Source organism: Rhea pennata, chromosome 2, assembly GCF_028389875.1.
Source record: "Rhea pennata isolate bPtePen1 chromosome 2, bPtePen1.pri, whole genome shotgun sequence".
Classification (NCBI taxonomy): Eukaryota; Metazoa; Chordata; class Aves; order Rheiformes; family Rheidae; genus Rhea; species Rhea pennata.
In genome coordinates, this window is record NC_084664.1 from 101,617,872 (window position 1) to 101,645,626 (window position 27,755).

The 27,755-nt window shown below is 35.7% G+C and overlaps 1 protein-coding gene across 1 annotated transcript in view; it reads right to left on the reverse strand.

Annotated features, from left to right (window-relative positions):
• The window catches only part of ZNF236 (zinc finger protein 236), an 87,490-nt gene extending 59,944 nt beyond the window's left edge, over positions 1-27,546 (reverse strand). Inside the window, exons 1-7 of the mRNA XM_062568089.1 lie at positions 27,480-27,546; positions 16,928-17,067; positions 15,465-15,629; positions 9,762-9,940; positions 6,336-6,460; positions 3,981-4,153; positions 1,132-1,278 (exon numbers count right to left, since the gene is read on the reverse strand). Coding sequence (XP_062424073.1) covers positions 1,132-1,278; positions 3,981-4,153; positions 6,336-6,460; positions 9,762-9,940; positions 15,465-15,629; positions 16,928-17,067; positions 27,480-27,528 — 978 coding nt within the window. The 5' untranslated portion in view covers positions 27,529-27,546. The remainder of the gene's footprint in view (positions 1-1,131; positions 1,279-3,980; positions 4,154-6,335; positions 6,461-9,761; positions 9,941-15,464; positions 15,630-16,927; positions 17,068-27,479) is intronic.
• Positions 27,547-27,755: the final 209 nt, after the last annotated feature.

The following is a 27,755-nucleotide window of genomic DNA, read 5'->3' on the forward strand; positions in this document are numbered from 1 at the left end:
AAAGTAAAACAAGAAAAAAACATTATGTAGTATGACAGCTTCCACTTCCATTTGGCTTTTAGGATTCCACTTGTAAATGTCTTACACAAAAAGATGTAGACATTATATGCATTTGTAAGCAAAGAGGACAATTAATTTTTTTTTAAATAATCTGAGCAGACAAGTAGCATCTAGCATATAAAAAAGGTTATGAAATTTAGGAAAAAAGAATTCTCTAGACAACACTAATCAGATACTTATTTTAAACAAGACACCACTGCATAATGAAGTAGAGACCTAAAGTATTTCACCATGTTCAACATTGTCCGAACTCTTGAAATGTAACTTTTCAAACTTTTTTTTCTTTTACAAATTTAACTCTCCTCTTCAAAGACTGAAATTACATGTCATATGTTGAACTTAAAAGTTTAAAAGTTGTAGATGATGAGGAAGAGAGTGGGAAAAGGGATAGAAAAGGTAGAAGGCCTCTTTAAAGAGCATATTAAATAATATTAAACATGTATTGGCTCAAAAAATAGAATAGGCTTATGAAAGCTGACTTTTTATGCATTTTAACTTTTTCTTGTACTTTGGTGAAGTAAAAAATTTGGTGATCCTAATAAAGCTAGGAATTTTTCCTTTAAGATCTGTCAAATAAGAAGGTAACATTTAAAACAAGTTATCAAAAATACTGAGAATAAGCATACAATTTGTGTTCACATGGACTAAGATTTTATCAATAATTAACTTTTGCAAATGAGTTAAAACTAATACATAGTTTGAATAGTCTAGAGTCCATTGTTCCAGTGAAGCTTCCCAATTATTTTCATGTTATTTAGACAGGAATCTTTCCCCCCATGACCAGCATCTGTAAGTAACAAAGTTATATTTTACTTAGTTGCAGAATAAAATTGTTGAATTTTCATCTAAACCTTCATCTTGAATCTCAAACTGTAAATCCTTTTTTTGCATATGCTCTGCCAGTATTTAACTAGGTAAACTGATTCAAAAAAATGACACAAAACGTCAAAAGGTATTCATAAGACAGCTACAGCTTTTTTAGCTCTCATTTAGCTGAAGAATTCCAGGAATTAAAACATAAAATAATTAAATTCTTAAAAGCAATTACATAATGTAGCAAGTAAGGCTTACCGCTGTACCATGAGATACATCTGTTGAAGAGCTTGCAGAATTTTGGGGACCACCCATATGCATCTTGCTGATATGTGTATTTAAGCTACCCAAGCTTTTAAAGACACAGCTACATTCTGTACAGTTATACGTAGGGCCATTCTTAACCTTCAAGAAGAAAAAAAAAAAGTTTTATTTTTCCTGAGTATACCTAGTGTCATCTTTCTTATCAACATAAGAAATACATTATAGAACTATGAAAGACAGTTAAGATGTTTAATTTCCCCAAGATGCTGATGTCCAGTTATAGGACTGGTCTGATACCTCATTAATATCAAGCAAACTGTCATCTATGTGCATGACACATAGATGTCACCTCCTATTACTGCCTCTCCATTTTAGGAAGCATCACAGAGCAAAATAAATGTCACTTGGCAAATGAGGTCTCAAACTTTTCCCTCCTTACAACTTTCTAGAATTATACACTTAGAAACAAAACTTAAAAAGCAACTTTACCAATTAAGACTTGCCTGAAGATGCAATAAGTTACATATTTGACACAAACAAAATTCTGAAGATATGGGAAAAAAGCAGATAAATTATCTTCAAATTTTGTTTTTATGTTTACTTCTGTAAAGTCTCTTTTATAAGTTTCCAAGAAAAAAAAAATCTGTTTTTAGATCACAAAATAAAATGAAGGTGAGACGAACTAAGTCAAAGACCATAGGTACTGCCTGGAAGAATTAAAAGAAAAAAGAAAAAAAAAACACAGATGAAGGGCAGGGAAGTTTAATAACATAGTTTGAACTGAGGAAGTGCAGACAGGATCAGAGAGTGAGCAGCAGCAGCTTGTTTGGGACTTCCACAGCAAGAAGTGGAGGGGACACATTAGGTAATTGACGTAAGACAAGGCAACTAAATTTCCAATTTCCAAATCACACTCCTTTCCCCCTCCTTCTCAGATTATCACATAACTGTAAGACATGCTGCAGCACTTTCCGTATATGGGGGACAACTCTAGCATAGCATGTCTTGGTAGTCCAATCTGTAAAGCATGCATGAGGACCAGCAGGACCAGTTCCAGGGGTTACTGTACACACAACACGCTGCAGGTTATGCATCACCTACAGGTCACTTCTTATGGCCTCACAGATTCAGTTTGGGAACATATGTAATGAAGGGATTTACACTTAAGTTGTTTGCCAAGTAGATTATTTTTGATGACACGATTAGTATACATTCCATGGGAAAAAGAGTTAAAAGGAAAAGGAAGGAGTTTACTGTTTTTGAAGCAAAAGACGCTGGAGGTTTATCAAGGATAAGAAAAGAATCATGAAGTTATTTTGAAAAAAAATCTGATGGCATATTTCAGGAAAGTTACAGTGGGAGAAGAGGAAAGAGAGTGCTTAAAGTCTTCAAAAGAGCACATATTGCACTGCTGTCAATATGATATGGAATAATGTATTCCCTGAGAACGAGTCTAAACTGGTAAGAAGACATTTCAGAAAGAGGTATCAACTCCTAAAATACAAAACAGATTGAACAGTGAAAGATTAAGTGAGAATCAACCTGTTTCAGCTATCAACTGTTGTGGGTTTCTGTGACTGCATGTGGTCTTGAAGGAAACTCAGTAACAGCAAAAAAGAAAAATTAGTAAAAGCTAAAGTAGTAACTAAAATACAGGCTCAGGACCAAGAAATACAGTATGATGCAATGAAGAGACAGCACTTAAAAATAATGGAGAAAAAAAGTGCAAAATATTTTTGGTTAGATCCCAAATATCCCTGTAACACTGAAAAAAATAGCAGTGTAAATTATGAAAAAATACAGCAGAAATAATTTCATGTTGCAAAAAGCTATCCTATATAGGAAACTGTGGATAATTAGAAAGATTAGTCACACTAAGTCATAAGAAATATAAACATACAATTTAACACAATTAAGTGAAATACAAAACACTAAGACATATTCTGTAGGGACTGTAACTTAAAAAGCAGAAACTCTAACACCCTGAGGGAGCCTTAGAAAAAAAACTAAGTAAAATCTATCATTGTAACACAACACTGGCAATTGAAAAAGTCTACCTCAGACAGCATTAACAAAGAGTGAGATCTGAGAAATGATATTATGCATACAGATGGGTAGGGGGAGCTGCCTCTACCCATTTCCTTCCTTTCAAATCAGGACTAGGTTTCTCTCTACGGGTATGCTCAACCACACATTGTCGAAGGCAGTGAGGAATCACTGAACAAAGTTCCATCGCCAGTGCTGGTCAGAAGATTGCATTCATAGTAGTATTTTTTCTACCTTAAAAATCATTTGTCAAACAATCTGGGTCAGAATAAAGAGGTCTGAAACACTACTGTTTTTGGTTTTATCTTCTATTGCAATTTTCTCCACCTGTAACCGAAAAGCCTCTGAAAAGGCTTTGCAAAGTCAAATTGAAACAATGTTCACATGAATTAGTGGACTACTTGGTTTGAAATTTCTTACCATTTTATTCTTTGCAGCTTTTGGAGAACCTGCTGTTTTTACCTTCATCTGATTCTAGTTCTCATTCTCCCAAGGCTGATGTAAACATATTTTTATATCTAAAAACACTAACAGATTATTATCTATCAATGCACTGAAAAGACAATGGTAAATGAAGATTTTCCTACTTATTTATGCGGATTATTTTAGGAAAACTGAATTTGCAGGTAAAACTAGCAAACTAGAATGTATGCTACAGCAGGGAATCTATATTGGCTGCGGAATGCTCCAGTGATTTTCAGAATAGCAAACAGGACAATTTAAATACTGACAAGGGAAGGTTAAATACCAATAAGCAGTATATTAGCACCAATCATTTTATGAATAATTGTATTTACCTCTGAATGAACTCTCTGTATGTGTGACTGAAGATTGCCTTTCTGAGAAAAGGCTGCAGGACAAAAGGCACAAGCGTGAGGTTTTTCACCAGTGTGCTTGATCATATGGGTCTGCAATGCCCCCTTCTGGTTGAAGGCCTTTCCACATTCGCTGCATTTAAAAGGTCTTTCACCTAAAGGAAAAAAGAAGGACCTAAAGTAAGGGGCTTTAAGTAAGTCTGTTAGCAATTACGCACATCTACAAGAAAAATTGTATCAGATAAAATATTGTCTATAGGTATACCTACACACAAACAAACACACCAACGTATGTTATTAAGTGTTTACCTCAACCACTAATTTTGATATCTAATATGACTAAGATGCACTTTTGTGGGAAAAAAAATGATCTAGCTGGTAATTATTAGCCACAACGGGCACATTAAATGAAACTGGCATGAAACAACGGTTTAAAACAGCTTTCCTCAACATGCTGTTTGGAAGATCTCAGAAGCTGCTATGCAAAAGCACTTGAGGAAAAGGGGAAAAGAAGAAAATCAAGAAAACATAATATATTCTTCTCCCCCAAACCCATAAATCCACATGTAAGCAAGGAAAAAAGCACAGCGAGGGCAAAGTAACAGTAATAAGCACCTAATATTCAAAAATTTAGCTTTTTATTTAAAGAACTGCAAGTACTACAACAACACAGCAAAAATGGCCCGTGGTCTCCTCCCCCAATGAATATTAATAGTTATACATTTCTCTATCATCACCTATCAAAAAGCTAAAATAAAATGTTTTTATTGAGATATAATGCATCCCGCTCAATAATAATTTTTTATATATATTTAAAAGATTTTAGTAAGTTTTTAATATTTCATATTACTATTGCATAGCAAAGAATATTCTAGGCAATATTGTTACAGGAATGCTTCGTCACAATTTCCTGATTTTAGTATTCCCAATGTTGTGCATATTCATAATTATTTGTATATTAAGAGATTAAACCTGAAAACCTTCCCACAAATCCTTAACTGAAAAAATGAACTGTATTAATATAAAACAAAGCTGAATTTAAACACACAGACATTAAGAAAAAAGTTCAGTTTCTTACCACCTTATATCTTAACTGACTACTGGAAATCACTGTTGCAAACTCAATCTTTTTTCTATTACTGAAGCAGTTTATCTAGGGTAATTCCAATATCTTGAGAAAATTTAACTCCTTAGTAGAACATTTCTACAGCAAAAAAAAAGCTATAGTTGCTGAACGTTTTATCTGCTATATCAGTAAGTTCTACTATGCGCTAGGCATTATGCACACAAAAGCATTTTTAATATTTTTATATTATTTCCAGGTATACTGATAGTTGTAATTACACACAGTTCCAAATGATAAATTCTAAATTAAACATCATAGTATTTGAAGTAAAAGTTATTTTTTCAAACACATTGCAAACAATTTACATAGTATCAACTATGACAGAATGTATACTTTCTCTACTGCTGAGTATGTTTCTCGAAGATGTGGGGTTTATTGTGTTCTTAAAATTCTTAACACCGATTCAGTTCTTGTTGCAGGACAATGACAGAAGTTCTACTGGATTTCATATATAAAATGCATAGCCTCTACTAATAGCTATTGGTGGGCATATAGAAACATTTCTTTAGCTTAAGTATGCCTTTAAGTAACTTCCATTATACAAACTAAATCTCAATTCTGTGGGGAAATGTAAAATTCAAGGCTTAACAATTCTGAATTCTTTAAAGTCAAGATTCTCTTTCCTACATATTTTAAAGAATCTCAAGCACCTGGATGGATAATAATACGATCAGCTATAAATTTAAAGTAATAATATATTTCATAAATTAATACTACTTCCTAATAATTTGGAACTAAAATGGCTCACTGTCATGAGCAGATAGTGACTGTATCTTCTATCTGTGATTTCTCCAATAGACAAACATATCTTTATCAGAATTACAAATTTTTGCAGCTTTAGGAAAGTGTCTGCAATCTTATTTCTTTAATTCTAGCAACAATATCTAAAATAATGTATCAGAGAATAGACTCTAAAATAAGTTACTTTTCAATCATTTTTTGGATATTACACTGAGGTAACTATTAAAGCAGGTAAAGGGGGACCTCTTGTGTCACTGTTTTGTAACTAAAATCTATAAAGCTTCAAATGATTCATATTAGAGTCACACAATGGGAATTTGTTTTCAGCAAATAGGTAACAGCATATAATTTGCCAAATGTATTGATACTATTGTTTTAAGCTGCAACACAGAAAAGTATTAAAATTTCACAAAGTAACTGAATTTTGTAAAAACAACTGCAATCTAAAATAATTGCTTCCTCAGTCTTACCTGTATGTATTCTAACATGTCGAGTTAACTGGCTTGGTTTTTGGAAAGTCTTTCCACAGTGTGGACATGAATATGTAAACCCACTTCTGTCTATGTTTCTGTTATAAGATCTTGTATTTGACACTCTGGCAATAAATTAAAAAAAAAAAAAAAAAAAAAAAGAGAGAGAGAGAGAGAGAGAGAGAGAAAAGAGAGAGAATTTAAAGATGACTACCTTAATCCTAATATTAGCAGATTATTTAGAAGAAACTTATTTTACTACACCATTTTTAATATACAGGTTAGATTTGGTGATAATGTGCAGATTCAGTTGTATCAGTAAGTTTTCTTCTAGCGAAATGAAAAGAGCAATATTTTTAAAATCCACTCACACAATAACCACCTATAATTTTACAATTATTTCTACAATAAATCTGATACATCTTGCAGATTTTCTAGAGACATTTTCACTGTAAATTCAGGTATATGTATAGAGTGATTTCACAATTACCATTCTGGTGGGCATTTTGGAACTGCTTTCTTTTTCTTCAACATAGCACGATCTTTTTTTCTTAATTAAAATGTACCTCATGAATTAGGACATAGACAATTACGTTCTTTGCAATCTAACAGGTTTAGCATTTAGCGCACTGAATATTTACCACTGACTCTCAAATACAAATTATATGCTTCGCAAAGCCATTATCACTGATTATATAAACTCTCATCATTTTTCCACTTATAAACCTAGTTCGTTACAACACTGCTGAACGTGGAAAAACAGTATAAATTGAGTTTTATGCTGGAAAAGGGGGAAAAAAAACACCTAAACCTAGGAGATAAACAGGTAGTGGGCAAACCAATATGGTATCCATAACACTGCAGATTTTCTAAAGTGCCTGAATATTTACACCTACACAGTAATTCACTTCATCGGTATTGATTAAACACTAACAAAAATTACATAAATACCTGTTATTTTCTATGCAACCGAGAAGCAGGAGTTAACTAACGTGGAGCAGGTATGCAAAATAAACCACCATCTTCATACTCTGGATGGTATAATATTAATAATTAAAAAATACAGAGTCTGTGCAAAAGCCATGAAATTGTTAAAACTTTTATTCAAATGATAAATATTTCTACTCTGGAAGAATGCATATCTTTAGTGACTATTTAAAGGAAAAGACACTCTCTCTTCTGATTATTTCGAATAAATTTTACACCAGTCTAACCAGTCTGACTGTTAGAACGCACTCTCTGATGAGAAATGATACCTGTTTAAACAGGTAAGTGTGACACCTTGATATGGAAATGTTATCATAACCAATTCAGAGACAATTGTGAAGATAATCCTGCAGGATTAGATCAGTGCATTATATCTAAAATACTGTATCATGTTTCGATACAGTTACAACTTTCTCACGAATAATGGAAGATACTAAATTTAAATTGTAATTTCTGTAACAATTTTCCATTCAAATGTTTTAGGAGACAGGAGACACCTTTTGGGGAGGGAAAAGTACAACTACTTCTTGAAAAAACTTAAGGGAGGAAGGCTTTTTGTAATTTTAAATACTAAAATAACTTTTTGAAGCTTCTTTTACAATGAAGAGCAGAAATCAGTGTTTTAAATTACTGATTTATGTTCTTTAAATAAATATACTGTAAACAAACAAGATAAATAAAATATTAACTTTTCTCTAATGCACATAAACAATATGAGAAGATTATGTTAAGCCAAAAATCAGAATTTCTGTGTTTTTCCTTACAAAAATCATTTCTACTTTGGACATTTAAGAAACACAGGTCTGCGCTACAATAGCTCTGGGATTAGGGCAAGCAGGAATACTCATGCAATTCATTAACCTGGCTTATTAACATAACTTGTATCTTGGTACTGCTGGTAAAATGACAGTGAACAGCTATCAACAGTAGTTTCTTGAATGCTAATGCAACATTTCTACACCTGAATATCTTGGCCAGTGCTACAGTCCTCAGATACCTCTATCAAACAACAGCACAATTCCTTCAGATCAATAAACAACGCAAATCTCATACAAAAAAGCTTTGGATCAAATAATAATCCATGTTTAGGGAATTAAAGATAAAGAAATTATGAAGCCGTGCTCTCTTCTGCAAAGTCAGAAAAGCTGTTCTTAAACAATCTGTGACTTATATGCAGTATAAAGTTAAGGTTGTGCAAATGATGTTTTCTCTCATCCTGTCATCGAGCACCTTCTCCCACCAAACATTAATAACATGTCAAATTCTTTTTTCTTCCTTGCTGAAAAAAGCCTTTTTAATCTTGGGCATTTTTAACAAAACTAAAGCAAACAAAACACAGAACTAGACTTACATCTCATTCACATCTTGTACACTTTGAACAAAACGTAGTATGCATAGTAATGTCTCAAAATCACTGCCATCATATTACATTTACTCATCTATTCTTCACTTATTCATCCTATTTTACACAGAAGGTATTCACAAGAAATATATAATACTACACCAAATAATAGTTATGTAAGTCAATACAAACAACATATAACTTCATACTTCAAACTTTCAATTTTCAGTTTGCAAATGGAAAGCTGCAACAATTCCTATTTGAGCCTTCTGGAATATAACTATTAAGACCTCCCAATATCCACTATCTGCTTACAAAAAGAAAAGGAAGTATCTCAAATTTACCATTTTTAGATTTATATCATTCCCCTCTGTTGTCCATAGAAACAGTGTGAAGTTTTTTTAAAAAAAAGGCCATCTGTCAAAATCTTTTATTTTCTTTAGGCATAAACTAAATCAATAGAAACAATGTTTTATTTCTTCTAGCTTAAAATAATTCTCACCTTCTTAAAAGTAAAGTAAGCTAGATAGCTGAAAAAACGACAGAACAAATATCAATCAAAAGTGCATTATTAGGCCTCTTTTCCCTTGATTCTATGTTTTTTCAGATTTACAATAAACTCAGAGCAAGTTATGATGAAAACTGTTTGCAAGAAACAATTTTAAAAAAGGAGAGAAAGGAAATTGCAAGGAGAAACTTATTTCTTTGCAGAAACTACGCATTAGAATTTTTCCACTTAAAGTCCTATGTAAAATTAATATACATTTGTTTCAATATATTTCCATTAGTCGCTAAAATCTCACAAACAAATTTCAAAAAGCAATCTAAGAAAAGACTTAACCTATATTTAGAAATAATTAGTAGATGGAACTACACTTATTACGGGTCCCTAAATACTAAAACCAGAAAAAATGGCTCTCAAAAAAATCATCACCTACTTCAAAAGGAATTAAAAGAAGCCCTTTCTTAACACCATATCAGAGAAAGGAAATGATATGCATAGACATTCTGCTGACAGGAAAAGCTACTCCTGCTTTCCCCAGCTCTCACCATAGAAGTAACATCTGTTCATTTTGTTAAAATTTAGTAATTGTTACCTTATTTTAAAATGAGTTTTCATATGCTCCTTCAGCTGTGAGGAAGTTTCAAATTCCTTTTTGCAAGATTTGCAGCTATGGATTCTACTGCCAGCCAATTCTTGACGATGTTCTTCCATGTGTATAGACAGTTGACTCTGTAAAGTAAATTCATCTCCACACTCTGAACAGATAAGATTCTGAAAGAGATAATAGAGACTGATTTTTAAAAAATATTCGCTAACAGCAGCACATATTCACAGGCTTTGCTCAAAAAGATGAATATATCCTTCTATGAACTCCGGCAGCTGGAAGCAAGCAGCAATAAAAGCTAGAGAAGTGAAACAAGTTTGTGGGCTATAAATATAAATCACGAACAATAATCGGTGCATGCTTATGGCAACATTTATTTTTTAAGAAATCTATTAAAATTGAATTCTGAAGAAGTTTTAATGGTACCAAAAACAAATGCTCCAGCACTCATCATCATCACTCTCTATTTACCCACTAAACTATTTCAAAATACACATGGAAACTTACCTTACAGCCTTTAGATTACAGTCTACATACACATTTTTGCAAATAAACAAATGAAACAAAAAACTCCCAGTGTTTTCTAACCAAAACCATTATACTTTTAGATTTTAACTTATTAGTTAACTTATTAGTTAAAACTATATAGATTGTCACTTATTCTTTAACAGAAATTCTAACACCAGATATCTACTAGGTAAATTACTACCAACTTATCTAAAGCTATCTTCACATACAAGATGACGGAAATAAGTAGGGACATACAACATTTCTGACAGATAACATTTAAACCCATTAATTTTATAGTAATGTGAAACATGTCACTTCCCAGTTAAATTAGTATTTCATGTCATTTAGCATGGAAATTATACTTGCAATTAATGCAAAAGCATTAATGTTCCTCTGAAATTCAGAGGAGGAATCAAAGTGAATTATTGTTTCAAAAAAAAAAACCTTGAAGTTATACATTTATTTGACTTTGCTTCTTAAACCATTAATTTTATTTCTCACAGCATCTCTACAAGAATCAAAACACAAGATTAAGAATAAATCTCAAAAACGTTCACCATCTCTTTAGTAATACTTCTGGTACACGTTCCTTAGAGGTACAAGCAAACAACTTCAGACAGTTTTGGCCCCACTTAATTTTACAATAATTGTGTCTATTATCACTGCAAACGGAAACAGTTTCTCTGTTCTTCTCCTTGAATAAGCAACAACGCAAAAAGAGCATTGATTTAAAATTGATTTAAATAAAAGATGTTGGTCAGTGTTGTTGTTAAGTATGTTTAAACAAAAAGGAATAGATCTGCAGAGCTATTTTAAATTGCTTGGCAATAAATTTGTTCCAAGTCTGAAGAAAAAAAAAAGAAAGAAAGAAAAAAAAGGTTCTGTAACACTACTAGAAAACCTTTCCAACCCCCAAATTTTTAAAAATCTGAAGATGAGTATTTTAATGAAATACTATCTCAGAATGACTTCTTAGGCTTAATCTGAAGATTATCCATATTGGAATTAAGTTATGATGTGGGACAATAAAATTACTTATTTTTCTCCTTTCACATCCAAATAAGAATACTTCTTATCCAAGAAAGCTTTTATACAAAGCTGCTTAATAATGATCCTTTTGTATAAGTGGGGAACAATTACCTGAAGAGAAGCTTATAATGCATGCTATACTAAGCATATAGCCCTCCAGATACAAACTGTCACTGCCTTTTCAGCTTCTTTCAGACACATATATGTATGAAGTTATGTTCTGTTAGCATATGCCCTATTAAGCAACTTCATGAACGAAAGAATGGTTCAGGAAGCATTTCAGACAGCTAATATATATGCATTTTTATTTACTACTTTAGAATTCAATTCAAACTATTCTAACAGGAGAAAAGTGATAGCAAACAAGAATAATGTCTGTCACTGCTAACTGCAATTCTTACAACATAAACACAGGAAAGACTCCTGAATGACAGCCACCACTATGGTCAAGACCTATGTTTCAGGTTTAAATTCTAGCTCTCTTACATGCCTTGTGTAAAACCATTGGGAAAATCATTCCTGTAATTCTCTATGAATTAATCCTCATTTTGATTGTCTCCATTTTATCACAAAATTCTGATACATGAATGTATTCATTAGCAAATGAAAGATATTGATGTTTTTATAAGTTTAATTTTTAAGCTGTAAACAGAATTTTAAGCTAAGAAGCAATGTGCATGCATGAAAATAAGATACAAAGATATAGAAGAGCCCCAAAAGTCTGCCTTAAGCGTTTTAGTCATTAATTTTCATTAGAAGTTCCTTGTATAAAAGTTCCTTGTATAAAAGTGAGGGTATAAAATATTTTATTTGCTAGAGAAGTAGATTAAAATTCAAACCCACACACCACTTCCAAACAGTCCACCAGAAGTTACAAGAAACAGTATGTATTCTGCCTTTCATTTTCTACAGAGGAGACTGGAACTTCATATGAATCAACAGAAAAAAGAACTGGTTGTTTATCATAAAATCACAGTTAGAAGGGACCTCTGGAGATCATCTAGTCCAACACCACTGCTCAAGCAGGGTCACCTACAGCATGTTGCCCAGCATCGTGTCCTCATGAATAAGTTGAACATGACTGGACCCAGTACTGAGCCCTGGGGGACATCACTAGCTGCAGGTCTCCAACCAGCTCTGTGCCACCGAGAATAACCCTCCAAGCCCTGCCATTCAGCCAGCTTTCAATCCACCTCACTACCCACTCATCTAGCCTGCACTTCCTGAGGTTGCCTATGAGGATGTTATGGGAGAACGTGTCAAAAGCCTTCCTGAACTCAAGGTAGACAATATCCACTGCTCTCCTCTCATCTATGCAGCCAGTCACTCCATCAGAGAAGGTTATCAGGCTCAGTAAGTACAATTCCCCCTTGGTGAATCCTTGCTGACTACTCCTAGGAAGGTGATCACCCTAGAAATATCCTTCACATGCCTGGAGATGGCCCCCAGGATGAGCTACTTCACCACTTTTCTAGTGATCAAGGTGAGGCTGACTGGTATGTAGTCCCCTGGGTCCTCCTTCTCACCCTTTCTGAAGACTGCAGTGACATTGGCTTTATTTCAGTCCACAGGCACCTCTCCTGCTCTCCATGACCTTTCAAAGATAATCAAGAGTGGCCTAACAATGATGTCCACTAGCTCCCTCAGCACTCGTGGGTACACTTCATCAGGGCCAGTGGACTTGTGGACATCCAGCATGCTTAAATCATCTCTAGCCCATCTTCCTCCACTAAGTCTTCCTTTCTCCAGACTTTCTCCCCAGTCTCCAGAGCCTGGGATTCCTGCGGGCCAGTCTTAACAGTAAAGACTGAAATGAAGAAGGCATTCAGTATCTCTGCCTCCTCTATAGCCTTTGTCAACCAAAGCCCCTGCCTCACTCAGCAGCAGGCCCACATTTTTCCTAGTCTTCCTTTTATTAGTGATGTATCTGAAGTAGTCATTCTTGCTGTCTTTGACATCCCTTGCCAGATTAAACTCCAAATGAGCCTTGGACTTCCTAGTCCCATCTCTGTACAGTCAGATAACATCCCTCCCAAGTGGCCTGTCCCTGCTTCCACACTTCCTTCCTCTGTCTGAGTTTTGCCAGAAGTTCCTTGTTCATCCACGCAGGTTTCCTGTCTCCTCTTCTCAATTTCTTGTTCACCGTTCTTGCACAGTTCTTGAGTGTGAGTAAGTGATCTTTGAATATCAGCCAGTTGTCTTGGACCCCTCTTCCTTCTAGGGGCCTGTTCTCATAAGATTCTTCCAAGAAAGTCCCTAAAGAAGCCAAAATTTGCTCTTCTGAAGTCCAGGGTTATGATCCTGCTCTTTCCCCTGCTCCTTCTTGCAGGATCCTGAACTGTATCATCTCATGCTCACTGCAGCCCAAGGCTGCCTCCAACCTTTCCATCTCCAATCAGTCTTTCCTTACAGTACAAGGTCCAGCAGTGCACCTCTCCTCATTGGCTCCTCTACTGCCTACACCAGAAGATCATCATCAATGCTCTCCAGGAACCTTCTGGATTGTTTGTGCCTAGCTATATTGTTCTTCCAGCAGATATTAAAGCAGTTAAAGTCCCTCATGAGAACCAGGGCTTGTGACTGTGAGGCTACTTCCAACTATCTGTAGAAGGCATTTACTTCCTCTTCCTGATCAGCTGGCCTGTAGCAAACACCCATGATAGTATCACCCATGTTAGTCTGCCCCTTAATCCTTACCCACAAGCTCTCAATCTGTTCACAGTCCACCCCTACCCCATCATATTTATAGAAACTATGTTCATCAAACATCAACTGTACTATTTCCCTTGGCTTCAAATCTTCTTTGAATTAATACCGTTCACAGTTTTTCAGTACACAGCACAGATTGAGATTTCTTAGTCTGTAAATACTGTTTGTTTCTTTCACTGACATTTGAACTTATTTCAAACCAGTTTATTACTTGGCCTACTTAAAGCTACTTATAACCAAATGCCACCTATACATAACTTATTCTTCTAACATCTGCTTAAAGTATCAAAATCACCAGCAGCTGAGTTGGATGCAAAATTACTTAGTGATACAAACAAATTCTAAAAACCACTCTTAGGCATCTTTCTTGATGATCAATTTCCTCACTCTGATCTTTTCATCAATCCAAAAAATTACTCCTCTCAATCAGCGTCCATTAAACTGTGCCCCATTATAGATACATTAACATCCTACACATTAAGTCCTCCCAGGTTAGCTCTGCTATGCACTTGATAAAATGTGAATGGATTAAAGATCTTCCCAAGCTCCCTGGCCAAAGCTGCTGTAAGCTGTCTGCAGTCAATATAGAGAGCCATACAATCTTTATGATTAGAATTCTGGCAATGATTCAGCTCCAATCCTCCAATGAAAAATGCAGTTTTCAAAAGCTTTCAAAGAAGGTAGTAAGACTGAAAATTTTGTATTTTGGGCAGTACAATCAACTCTGGTAACTAGAATAAAGACTACAACGAAGTTTCAGAAATAGTAACATGCATTAATTGTTTGTTTAGAATGTAACCAATAACTTATCAAAATGGGAAATAAGACTGGAGGAAGAAAAAAGGAACGAGCAACCCACTCAGTTTAAATGACTGCAAAAAAGGAAAAAAAGGGGGGGGGGATTTTTTTTCTAGATAACAGAAACAGCTTAAAGATGCAGGAAATGAATGGTGAAAGAGTCTCAGCAGTAATCAGAATATACAAATCAAATACAGACAAGACCACTAGGAATGGGAATTTTCTAAAGTATTCTCTGTCATAAACAAATAACCACCCTGACTATTACATATGGGCTTCTTGCAGTACATGAAGCTACAGAAATTGCTCCAAAATAAAAATATTTGTAAAGAGTTAAAAGAGCCCAATTTTCAGGTAAATTTAATTTTATTTATAGTATATTTATCAGTTAAAAGTCAAGATTTATTAAAACCATCAAATACACAAAGATCCTCTGTGTTAGTAAGAGCAGGACTGGAAGGCCTTCTTATATGTGGTCTGTCCATTACCATTAGTATTATTAAAATACATTCTTTATAAATTCTGTATTTTCTCTTTTCTTCTTTACTCAGCCTTGCAATCTAAAGCATATAGCAAAGGATTAAGTATAAAAACCACAACACGTTCATCCTTTTACAAATTGAATTATGAGTTTTAATAAATTACCTCTTCTTTCTCATGTAGCATTATATGAGCTTTCAGACTAGCTACTCTGGAGAATTTCTTGTTGCACACAGGACACGTAGGATCGTCACCATTGTGGGTACATTTATGAAGTGTCAAGTTGAATTCAACATTGAATGACATTGGACACTGGTCACATCGGTGAGGCTATTTGTAAAAATAACAAAGATAAAGACAAAATTCAGTCTTCCCATAAGCTACATATAGTATAGGTAACACATACAAGCATACAAATCAAAATTTAAAAAAAGTAATTCAAGTAGCTACATCCAGTAATAATGCCCAAGAATATACTCAACAGCTTAACTATTTTCTCTTCTTCAGGTCTCATTACTGAAAACACTCACCTAATATTTCAGAACCATTTGGGTAAAGATGACAGGGAAACTAAAGAAAAAGGATACTCAAAAATTGAGACTGTTCTGAGGAGAGTGAAAGTAGCAAGAGAGAAGAATGAGTTATTGAAGAGACAGTAATACATCTTCTACATTAACTGAGATGACAAACTCTCCTCAAGCTCAGTTAAGAATCCAAACAGCAAAATGAAGAGCCCTCTGAGAACTGCAATCTTAGTTTATGCTACGATTACTGCTTTGCTTGGTATTTGCACATCAGCTTTCATTGTGAAAAGAGCATCTTTTCTTTGCACATAATAGCTCTTACATGAGCATGGAATACTAGGAAACATGATTTTAAATTAAAATAAAAGGGGGGGAGTTATCTTTACAACATGAAACTTGTATAATATTTCTTTGTATTTATGGATTAACATCTCAAAATTACTACATTTTGTAAGAATAAATATATATCTATCACTATCTCAAACATTACTAAAATTATTTTTCCATCGTATTTAAAGTAGTCTTAGCTTTATAAATAGAAGCCAAGGGAAAAAAATAAATAAAATGCTTCAGATTACATATGAAACCTGTGGCAAAAACTCCACTTATTAAGTCAGTAGTCTTAATCACAAAGCTGTATTTTCTCCATTCTTTCCCAAACTAGATTTGTAAGCAACTGAAGTGATAACATTAGTCTACTGAATAAAAACACACTAGACTATATATCTTGACTTTACTAACTCTAAGAGATCAGCTGAGTCCAGCTAATCATTTTCTTTTTAATGATAATATGCAGAATCAGTTTACAAATTCATTTAAAATGAAACTATACATTTTCTTATCTACCTGAACATTATAAATCAAAGGAAACTGTTAAACTAGAACTAAAGATTACTGCACACAAGTTTCTAACTAAATTCTACCGAAGTATGGCTGCTCTCCACACTCTAAAGTCCCAAAGTGGCAATCATCAGTGACACGATCAAAGAAAATCTTGAATATGATTTCCCATATTAAAATATTTGCATTAATTTTACTTATCAATATATTATAGCATCAATATACATCAGTATTTTCTAAGCTTATACCAACTAGAACTCATACCTTGTCATTCTGCTCATGATCCCTCATATGGCGCTGAAACTGGGTCTCTTTTGGAAAAGACCGCAAACAGATCTCACACTTAGGGAAGTTGGGCAATTGGTAGGGGAAGTTATTCTCTATATTCAGTGTCAGAACACCATCTACAAAACAGGCATCAAAACATTTTATTAAAAATTTTGTTTACTTATAATATATTGTAAAAACAAGAGTTCTTTGAAGCAGAAACTATTCTGACTCTTTTAAGACTTTGATGTGTACAAGATTCTAACTTCACTGGGTCTTGAAGATCTCCGGCATAAAAGACAAGTACATATCTGCTTCCACTGACCTGCAATCTAAGGAATGCATCCACCTTTGTAACAGTCAGTTGGTAAGGAGATGAAAAAACACATTTTTCTAGTAATTTAAAATCATTTATTTCTCAGTTTTAAGTATCTCATCCAGTTTGCAACAATATAAAATGCTGCCAAATACTCTAAGCATAGCAATTACTTTTAAGAACATTACATGTTTCTAGAAAACATTTTAATACAACATAGTAGTTCTAACTATGCAGGTTCTCTCTTCGCTCTCCTCCCCCCCGCCTTAAGACGACTATTTTAGACACCTTTTCTTTCCTCTACTTCTGGCAACGTAAAACCCTCATCAGTTACCTTTACAGCTGTAAAACTAAGATCAGTGGTTCAAATAGCTGAAATGGACACAGTCAACTGCCAGTCAAACTCTGAATATATGCATTCAAGGTAAAATAGGGTTTTTATGGACTCTAACTAACCCTATGCAGTTTTCTTGCTCTAAACATGGTCATATAACTTCCGATAAACAAGTTGGAACCTTCTATAAAAGTAACAGTAAAAATCCATTGGCTCATGCTTCAGACTGAGGACACTAAATTAAAAAAGCACAGAATTCAATTTTTACCATCACCATAACAGAAAAAAAATGCATCAACAACACAGAAAAGAAATAAAACACAGATTTTATTATCTAGCTATGCAAGGAGTGATGATTTCTTATCAGAAAAATCAGTACTTCTGACCACATTCATAAGAATTTTGCAAAAGAAACAGCAACATATCTAACAGTTTACAGTGCTCTCCTTTTCCCTCTGAGGAAACCAAGAGATTCACATTCATATCACACCGAGCAGGAAAAATCTCAATACTATATCTATCTTAAAGCAAAGTCTCATTCAAAACATCACTTAAAAGGGGCAGCAGTTTATGCCCTGATCAGCTTTTTGCCTTCCATAAAGACTCTCATAATAAAACTAAAAAGCTTGTAGTTGAGGAAGCTCCAGGAAACACTCCAGGAGAAGATTTTTGAGGTAAGAAATCAAAACTGAAAACAATCTCGTAAGGATTTACACTTCTCATTTCTGGATTATCCAAGTCCTGATCAACTTCTGCTTTGCAAAATTTAGTTACGCATCCTTCTGTTAGAGAGGAAATCATGTGCCTGGGCATCCCAAATCTTTAGCATGTATAAACTTAAACCTACTGATTCCTTTACAGAATTCTCAGCTGTAAATTCATGGTACATGCAGACACTATATTTTGCTTCCCTGAAACAGTTACAATTCTTCAAAAGCTAAAAAGCACATCTTTAATTACAATACACAGTCATTCAAGTGTTTCTCTAATATTCTGAGCAGAATAAAGTGCACAGAATCAGTTTATTTAAATATGAGCATGACATGAAGTGAAAGAAAAATCTACTCTAATAGTTGGACTATATGAAAACTTAATGCAAGAAGCTTGCTTTCCTCTCCCCTGGAAAAAGGGCCAACTGTTCAACAATATCAAGGCCTGACCTCTCACTCTACACTGACAACTGAAAAATGATACAATTCATGACCTTCAAAAGGTCTTTAAATTTTCTTCACAAACCAGAGGGATTACTACCTTTAAACATTCACTCTCAAAATCAAAGACACCAGACAACATACAAAAGTGATACCTAAGAAACTGAGCTTGCAAAAGCGTGATTGAGATAATTGAAGGTGGTAGTATCTCTCCTCTACAGTTTTAAACACAGAAAAAACAAAGCATTCAGTAACATTTAAATAAGATCACCAAGGTGCCTACTTATTTGTCAGTAAAATTTCTATAGAATTTTCATTAAAATGTGTATCTATATCATCCAAAAAATGATTACTCTATAGACTGTAAATTTTCTCACTTAATTCAAACAGGACCTAAAAGGAATCATATATTAATGAAAAATCCTTGTGATGTTTCAAAGGAGATATATGGAAAGGAGCACGTTGTTCAAAAATAAAAAGGAAATAGTAGAAAAACGACCACCACCAAAACAGAAAAGTGTAACAAAAGTATAATCTTAAACTGTTTCATAGGAAAGACTGAAGAAACAGCCTAAGCTTTAGCAAGTTAGTAGTTGTATCAGTGTCAGAAGTTTCTCAAGACTAGTTCACATATGATTGTAAACCCGAGCTCCCTGCCTGCCTTTCTGCCTTCCTAAAGGCACTCAGGCTCCAAGCAAGAAGAGGCAGAGGGCATGTGCTTAGAAAACTAGTTGCTTATATCTTATATATGCTTCTTTCAACAACAACAACAAAAAGCACACACTTTGTAACTCTATGCAAAGTCAAATCTTATGCTTTTTTATTTATATCTTTCATAGTGTCCTGATGAGCAAAAAAGAGAAGTTTGGGGAGTCAGGATAGGATCCTAGAGATCAGCACTGAACTGCACACTCCAGCTTGAAGGAGAGGGTTGCTCGGCTGAAGGCTCTCACATTGCTGAATTGAATCTCAAGGCTTTAAGGCACAGCAAATAAATTTAGGTTAGATTCCAGAATCTTCAAAGGCTAAAGTATTGAAGATATTCAGGCTGAAAATATACAGCTGGTACTAATGGTCCAATTTGCACCTACAGAACTTTAAGAGTTCAATTTCTTCAATTTCACTCAAAGGACAGTATTAAGACCTAATGCAGATTAAATCTGAAATATGAACCACTTCTTCATTAATATTTTGTTTGAACTAGTTAAAGGAAAGATGAAATTATGATCTTTTTCTCATTTATATACTTGCTGAAATATAAGTTGGTCCTTTATTACCTATCATATATAGGATATTTCTCAGGGTTGCAAAGCTCCTTATTATATAATATGCAAGAACTGACTTTTTACTTTATTCTTCCAGTAACAAGGAGAATATTCACAACAGTCTCCCTGATGAAATCAAGAAATTAGTAACCACAAGGACATAAACATCATGTTGCATTGTTGCATTTAGAATTGGAACAACAAGAACCCAAAAGACATTGTCAAGAATATAAGTAACAAGCAACTGAGATACATTTAAACTTTTCAGATAGGCTTCACAATCTCATTAAGTGTGAATTGAATCAGTCTTAGAATCATTTTATTAAACTGTTATTTCATTGTTTATATATACTTTTATTGTTAGAACTAATAATCAAAGACACTATTTATACCAATACCTGCCACAGTAGGTCAAAGTAACAACTTACATTACCAAATTTCTAGGAAATCCAGCAATGAAGCTTAGTTGTATGATTTTCTTTACTTACTTCAGAAAAACAATGCTTTTAAGTGCATCAGCTTGAACCACAAAATAAGCTGAAGCAAGTTAAATACTGCAAAATACTACACCCCTCCTAAACACCAGTATTTCTGAATATCCAAACACATGAAGACAATACTATGTCATGCGATATAGATCCTATGCTTCTCAATGAAGTAATTAAATCTGTTCATTAAAAAGAAAGAAGAAGAAAAATCAGAAAACCTCAGTGACATCTAAACATTCCCTTTTCATCAAAGGGAACAAAATTAAAATATTGACATAAATAATCTAATACATCATCTCAAACCATTATTTATTAGATGAGCAACCTTATCATAAATAGCTGATCTGGTATACAAGCTTCCAGAAAAATGTAAATACGGACTGGGTACATAGACTAAACAATCTTTAGATATATTCTATCCTGATGAAAACACAAGTCTACTGTCTGTTAACAGAAGTAATGAAACATCATTCAAGTCAACAATCCAGAATTAAAAGTTATGTCTTTATTTAGAAAAGATATTAATTTATTCAGCATACAACTTCAACACAAAACACATACAAAATGTTGCATTTTCTTAGAGAACAGAGGGAAACTATTTACTGATGTCTATAAATGTACAAAACATACACGCACACACCTCAAAGTAAATGTTAGACTAACAAACCTCCTGAAAAACAAGCTATTCTTTCAGGTCTGCACCCTACTACAAATAATAAACCTCACTGAACAGTTGCAAAGTTTAAAACACTGCATTCATTAACTATGAAGAAATACTGCAAAAGCTCTTTCTTTTTTTGGGGGGGGGAGGTTTCTGGGGTTTATGATTTTAACATTTGCCCTATTCGATCACAACTTGAGAGAGACAGTCAAGTATCAATACAATTAAACTAAAATGGGAGCACTTAACTCATTATGTACTGTCAGAGGAACATTTTGTCTGTAGTCTTGCAGTTTGTTCAAAGTGCAGTAAGAGGAAAAAAAAGGACACCAAAGGTATCAAAACCAAATCTGCCAAGTACATGTCAAAGATAATAAAATTCCAACTTAAATATAGACTTATTCAAATACTCTTAATGTCATAATGTTCAAGTTCTCTTGAAATCTATTGTGCCTAACAGTATTAGCAATCAAACTTTGGGTCAACTGAGCTATAGATTTTTGTAATACAGCCTTCTGAAAAATCTACCTCATGATTTGAGTCAGCAAGGAGGTGTTCTCTGCCACAAGCCACTGATGGCAACATGGAAGGAGGAAGACAAATTAGAGCAATAGGCCTGCACTTCTAACCGTTTTTCCCTTACATAAGCAGCACCATGCTTCATGGCAGTATGCAATCCTCTCTGTGCAAGGCACAGACGGAGTCATCCAGCTGTAAATGCAGCACAGTCTTATTAGAGCTCTATTAGCTTAGTAGCATCAGACTGAAAGGACGCCCTGCATAAAACACCCATTCAAGCGCAAGGAATTCATGGATGAAGAATTTGTCACTGAAGCTAAATGGCAGCTGACAAGTCTAGGGACACCATGAGGATCTATTTGGTAACTTACGAGTGGAAAGAGAGCAACAGAACAAAACAAAGACGCTGATACTTATGATGTTTCCTCATATTACATCAGAAACCATGAAACACAAATAATAATTAATCATTCAAATGTTTTGCTTTGTTCTCACTGATAAAAATTCAGAGTATTTTAAACCTATCTCAGCACTAAAAAAAAAAAAAAAAAACACAGAAAAAACAAAAGAACAGTCAATAGCGATTCATCATTCCCAATAACAGGGAAGTGGGAAAGAGACTTACATTCCATACACTGGACCAAATCTGCACATCAATTAAGATTTACTAATATTAAAAGAAGTGGAATTATTATTCTTTGCTCAGCAGACTATCTGGGATTTGAGTACTACCAGAACAGACATTTGCTTCAGGAGCATCAGATAACTGAAACGGACACACCCTTAACTAATGGCTTCATCTGACATTCAGATAAATGTTGCTATTATTCAAAATAAGGTATTAAGCTTTTTCAACAGTTGTATATGAATACACCAAGTTAATCAGCATGCACTTTTCAACTGTTTATTTTCATAAGATTTAAATGGCTCACATGCTTGAGACCCAGACCCTTATCTGACCCTTACCTGTATCTTTGGCAGGAATTTAAGAATACACTAAATTTGCTTGATGTCCTTCCCTTTCCCTGACAGAGAACATAACCCAGCTACAGCAGAATAATTCTAAAGAAAGAAACATGAGAGGTCTCAAACAGAAATATATTTATATTTGCAAACACTAAATGCATAGGAATGAACGAAGCATGAAGGTTATGACTCTAATAGAGGACAAAGTAATGAGGACTTGCAATTGGCAGAAAGATACAGAGCAGGGATGGAACAAGGACTGAAGTTTTCACATACCAAGAATTTAACATGTTATGTAACCACTTAAATTATGGGAGAGAAGATCCAGACATGCCAAGTATAGTACAGAATTAATATGAAACTTAAAAACACCAATATAATCTAATGACTTTTCATAGGCACACAATATATGCCCCACGCACATACTTGGATCCTGGAGTTACTGTAGAACACAGATGACAGAACAAATGCATCACTACTAAAGCCTAAAGATTCTCTTTTCTAATGCAAACATTTGAGCTCTTAGCAGGGTTTAAACTGGAATTAACTATAGCTATCCTACACACAAAATTAAACCCACATCACAGATGCAGTATCACAATCCCTTTGTTCTTATCTACGACACCACTCAACTATTTTACTTTCATCTATAAATCACAGCTCATATATAAAGACCTTAATGTACAACTACTAAAATAACCTACGTAAGTCTTTACTGAATTGATATAAACTGAAAAAAAAATACATTTTGAACTGGCCAATCATACCAAATTGAAGAGTGAAGCCTCAGAATTGACTTTTCTCCCTAGAGCAGTAAGGCCCTACTTTCACTGATGCCAGAGGACTAGCTGATACTAAACACAATATAGCCAGCTCCGTGAAGGCTGGGTTAGTGCTACATTACACAAAAACATTTCTTAACTTTGTGTATTTACCATCCTTCAACAGAAGAGTTCTGTTAAAATTCATGCCCTGTGAAGGTACTCTATTTTAAATACACTTGTCATGGAATTCAGTTTAAGCCTCTGTGAAAGCAATCTTTAGGTTTAAACACAGGTCATACACGCCAGGCTTAAAAAACAGTTCAGTATATTTTGCAAATATTTCACTTTGCTGGTCAAAGACGTCCTAAAAAACCAGCCACTTCCTCTTGTGCTAAGTGGAAGTCGTCTGACAGCAGTGAAAGTCAAAAAATGCTAATTTCATGTTGCTGGTATTCAAAATGGGACAAACAGAAAAGATTTTTATTATGGATAAGAAAAATTTAGGAGAAGAAAAATACTGAGAGTGCAACCACAGTAACAGGATCCTCAAAGTCTTTCTCACACACCACAAATAAAGACAGAAATAGTGAAGACTAACTATGAACTCACAGAAACAACTACACCTGAACTGCAGAAAGACGGAAACTCTCATAGTTTAGCAGAAAGAAGAGGAATAAAGCATCAAGTTTTCAAGAAATCACCACCCATAGACTTATATAAAGCCTTGTTCACTAAGATGAGTGCTCACAGTTATTTTATTAGTCAATATATTATTTTTGATCTACACAAATGTCTTCAATCACTTCCTTTCCTTTTACTATCTAACATCTGGTATTTATTTCAATTTCAGTTTAATAGTAAGTGTTTATTACTAAATTCTAATTAAAACATAAAAAGGACAAGTAAGATGTACAAAATAACATCTTCACAATATAAGACCTACCATATTTTTTAAAATGTTTTTTAATGCAAAAATCATATTAGCATCTTCCAAAATTCTTGCGTGTTTTAAGATTCTCCCCTCACCTAAGTTTCAGGTATCTCTCTTCCTAATCTCCCAAAATAATTAAAATAAGTACCTCTATCATGCTAACGTCTTAAAGTATACAATGAGTATCTTACACAAAGCCAGTAAGTAAAATTGAAAGGAAACATAACCATTTGAGAATCATAATCCAAAAAACTACCACTAAGATAATCTTAAATCTGAAGTATATTAAAAAAAGGAACATTAAAAAAAGCATATTCAAAACAAATGGAATACAATACACGTTCCCTGAATGCTTTCTTTGTGCTACCTCAAGTGCACAGTAAGAGTGGAAATCGCCCTCTAGTGTCTTACAGAGGCTCCTACAGAAACAGAATTGCCTCAGCCAATGGTTCTCAAACGAATTTTAGCAATGGTGCACAACCAACTACAGAAAATTTGCATAGCCTGCATTTCTGACGGTTCAAATACTGTCATGATGGTTATTTGTAAGTACAGCAGCCACTAGAAACTCTGAGGCCACACACATGAGTAATTCTTTTGTAGCTTTTTTTTTTCCAAGTTATAGGCTATGTCAGGAGAATCTGTTCTAACATATTTTTAACATACTAATACCAATTACGTGTTAACAACTGCTTGTATTTTCTTTTTTAAAAAAAATCTACATATCCATGGAGTAGCACTTCTTCTAATGCAATTTTCTTGCTTCATACATATTCAAGGTTACATCCTGAATTTTTCAAAAAAGCAAGAGCCAAGGACCTGCTGCCTTTCTGTACAAAATGAGATACAAAACCAACAGGACCATTGCTAAATAGTCAGTGAAGAAAACAAGCAGCATCAAAACCCCATGATCAGTCTTCCAGTCTGTCAGCCTGCACTGAATGGGGCAAAGAGCTAAACATCCTGGAAACACAACTGCCTCAAATTCAAGTTGTCAAGTTCAACAAAAGCTTCTTCATTCACAACTTTCTTCTAGTCACGTGCGACTGGGGCCAAGAATGTGAATCTTGACAATTGCAGACTTTGCCATTTCCCCAAGCTGCTCAACTTTCCACAACCAAAGACTCCAAAACACACAATATTTACCATGTGGGATGGAGAACTTACAACTAAAGACCACAGAAGTCTCTGAATCTCCTGTGTAGCAGTCACAGACCCTGTAATTCTGGACTGCTATCTGGAATCAAATTCCCTCAACGAAATAACTTGATTAATAAATCAGCAAATTTGTGCTTAAAAAAAAAAAAAAAAAAAAAAGTTAAATACATGAAAAATGCAAAATATGTAAGAACTAAACATCAACTCACAACAATTCCCTTCAGCCAGAAGGGTCTAAGATCAAGGTCCAAGCAAAGCCAAAATGGCTACATCTACTAGGCACTTGGACAGCTTGTATCCTAGTCTTGATCTTTCTCTTATTCATATATAATGCCATTGTTACAAGCACTTAACATATGCATATCAAACACTAGCCTCACAAGAAATGCTAGTTAGTGAATGAAGTAAACATTTCAGTTAAAAAGAAACCCTCCTCCAAAAACAAACAAACAAACAAAAAAAAAAAAAAAAACTCAGCTTCCAAAACTGATAGTAGCCAAAGTTCTCTGGGTCCTTCTTTATATTCTTACATATAGCATTAAAATGTCAAGATCAATTCCTCCAACAAAACAAAAGAATAAAATCTTCTAGCTGGAGCTTCTGGTTCACGGTTTTCCATATGGGAGGAAACATTTTACCCAACTTCCTATCACTCATGTTATAGTACAGCTATTTTTTTTGGAATGCCAGCACATTTCAATTCTGCAAAAAGTATTCCAGAAGGTTCACCTACACACTCCTCTTGAAGAGTCACAGATCATCTGCAAGCATTCAAAAATACAGACGTTCTAAACATATATTGCAAATATTAATTAGTTGACTTTTCAGAGCTGAAATAACCACAGTATTTGAAGGATGTTTTGTGAAATCTCTCCCCCTTCTAGCTGGGAAAAAAAATTTACTCCTACATGCACGTGCTTAAAGAGAAGTCATTTTAAATGGTTGGAGATCTACCCGAAACCGTGTTTTTACAGTCTGTGGTCTTTATTCACATACTACTAATAGATTCCTGGTAACACCAGCAAGAATGAACTACACAAAAAGATTCATAAAACTCACTAACTACAAATTACTGTCAAAAAAACCCCACAAGCCCATCAAACCAAATCTGCTCTGAAATAATTCACTAGTCATCAGTGACACTGAAATGCAAAGAACAACAACAAAAAAGCCCTATGGGGGTGGAAGACAGACTGGACTAGTATGTGCTTGGGAAAGCTACTTCTTCTTTCTGCATATGTTCACAAAGAAAATCACTGCGAAGGTTATTTTTAAAGCCTCAAAGGGAAAAAAGGCTTCCTCTGTAACTTGATAGGAAAGTTGAATCTTATTTTCATTCGCTCGTGATTATTCACTCGAAGCTGCTATGAATTTTGCCTGGGGGAGGGCTGCGAGGGGAAGGAAAGGAGAAGCGGAAGGCAGGGAGCTGCCTGCCCCAAGCCCGGCCGGGCTCTTCCTCCGGCCCTTCGCCGGCCAGCTCGGCGCCGGGATCGGTGCTCGCAGGTCCCACGCCCCGGCTCCGGGGCTGCGGGGAGGAAGAGGAAGGCCAGGCCGCCGGCTCGCGCCGCCAACGCCTCTCCTCCGCCCCACGCGGGGGAGGCGAGCGAGCGGCGGCAGCTGCCGCGCCCGGCTCCCCCCGGCCGTGGGGAAGGCGCATCGCAACGGCCGCCGCCGCTCCCAGCGAGGGCGGCGAGCGGCCCCGGGCAGGCCGCGCCGCGCCGCTCCCCTCCGGCGGCAGCCGCCCGTCCGCGGGCCGCCGCGCCGTGTGGGGCCGCGGAGCCGCCCGCGCCGTATCATTCCGCAGGGCCGGGCCAGGCTCGCTCCCCTCCCCTCCGCCCTCTCGCCTATACACTCACACAATAGACCCGGCCTCCCTCCCCCATATCCGGGGACTATATGCGCGGCCCGCGGAGGCTTCTCGCCGGCCTCGCTCGCGGAGAGCGGCTGCCGCCGCACCGCAGGGCGCGTATCGCGCTCGCCCGGCCGCGCTCGTTACCTGACTCGGCGCCGGCCTGGCAGGGTTTGGGAGGCCGCCCCCTCGGCATGGCTGCCCCCTCCCTCTCCCCCTCCCTCCCCCACCCCCGAGCGCACGCACACACACACACACTTGGCAACGCCGGCGGAGGAGGCGGTTGGCAAAGGGGGAGCGAGGGGGCGGGGAGCAACGAGCGAACCCGGCCCTACACACAGACCGCGAGCGGCGCGGCGCAGCTCCACGGCGCTCCGCGAGGCGGCGGCTGGCGCAGGCGCACATAGGCCGGCCGGGGGGGGG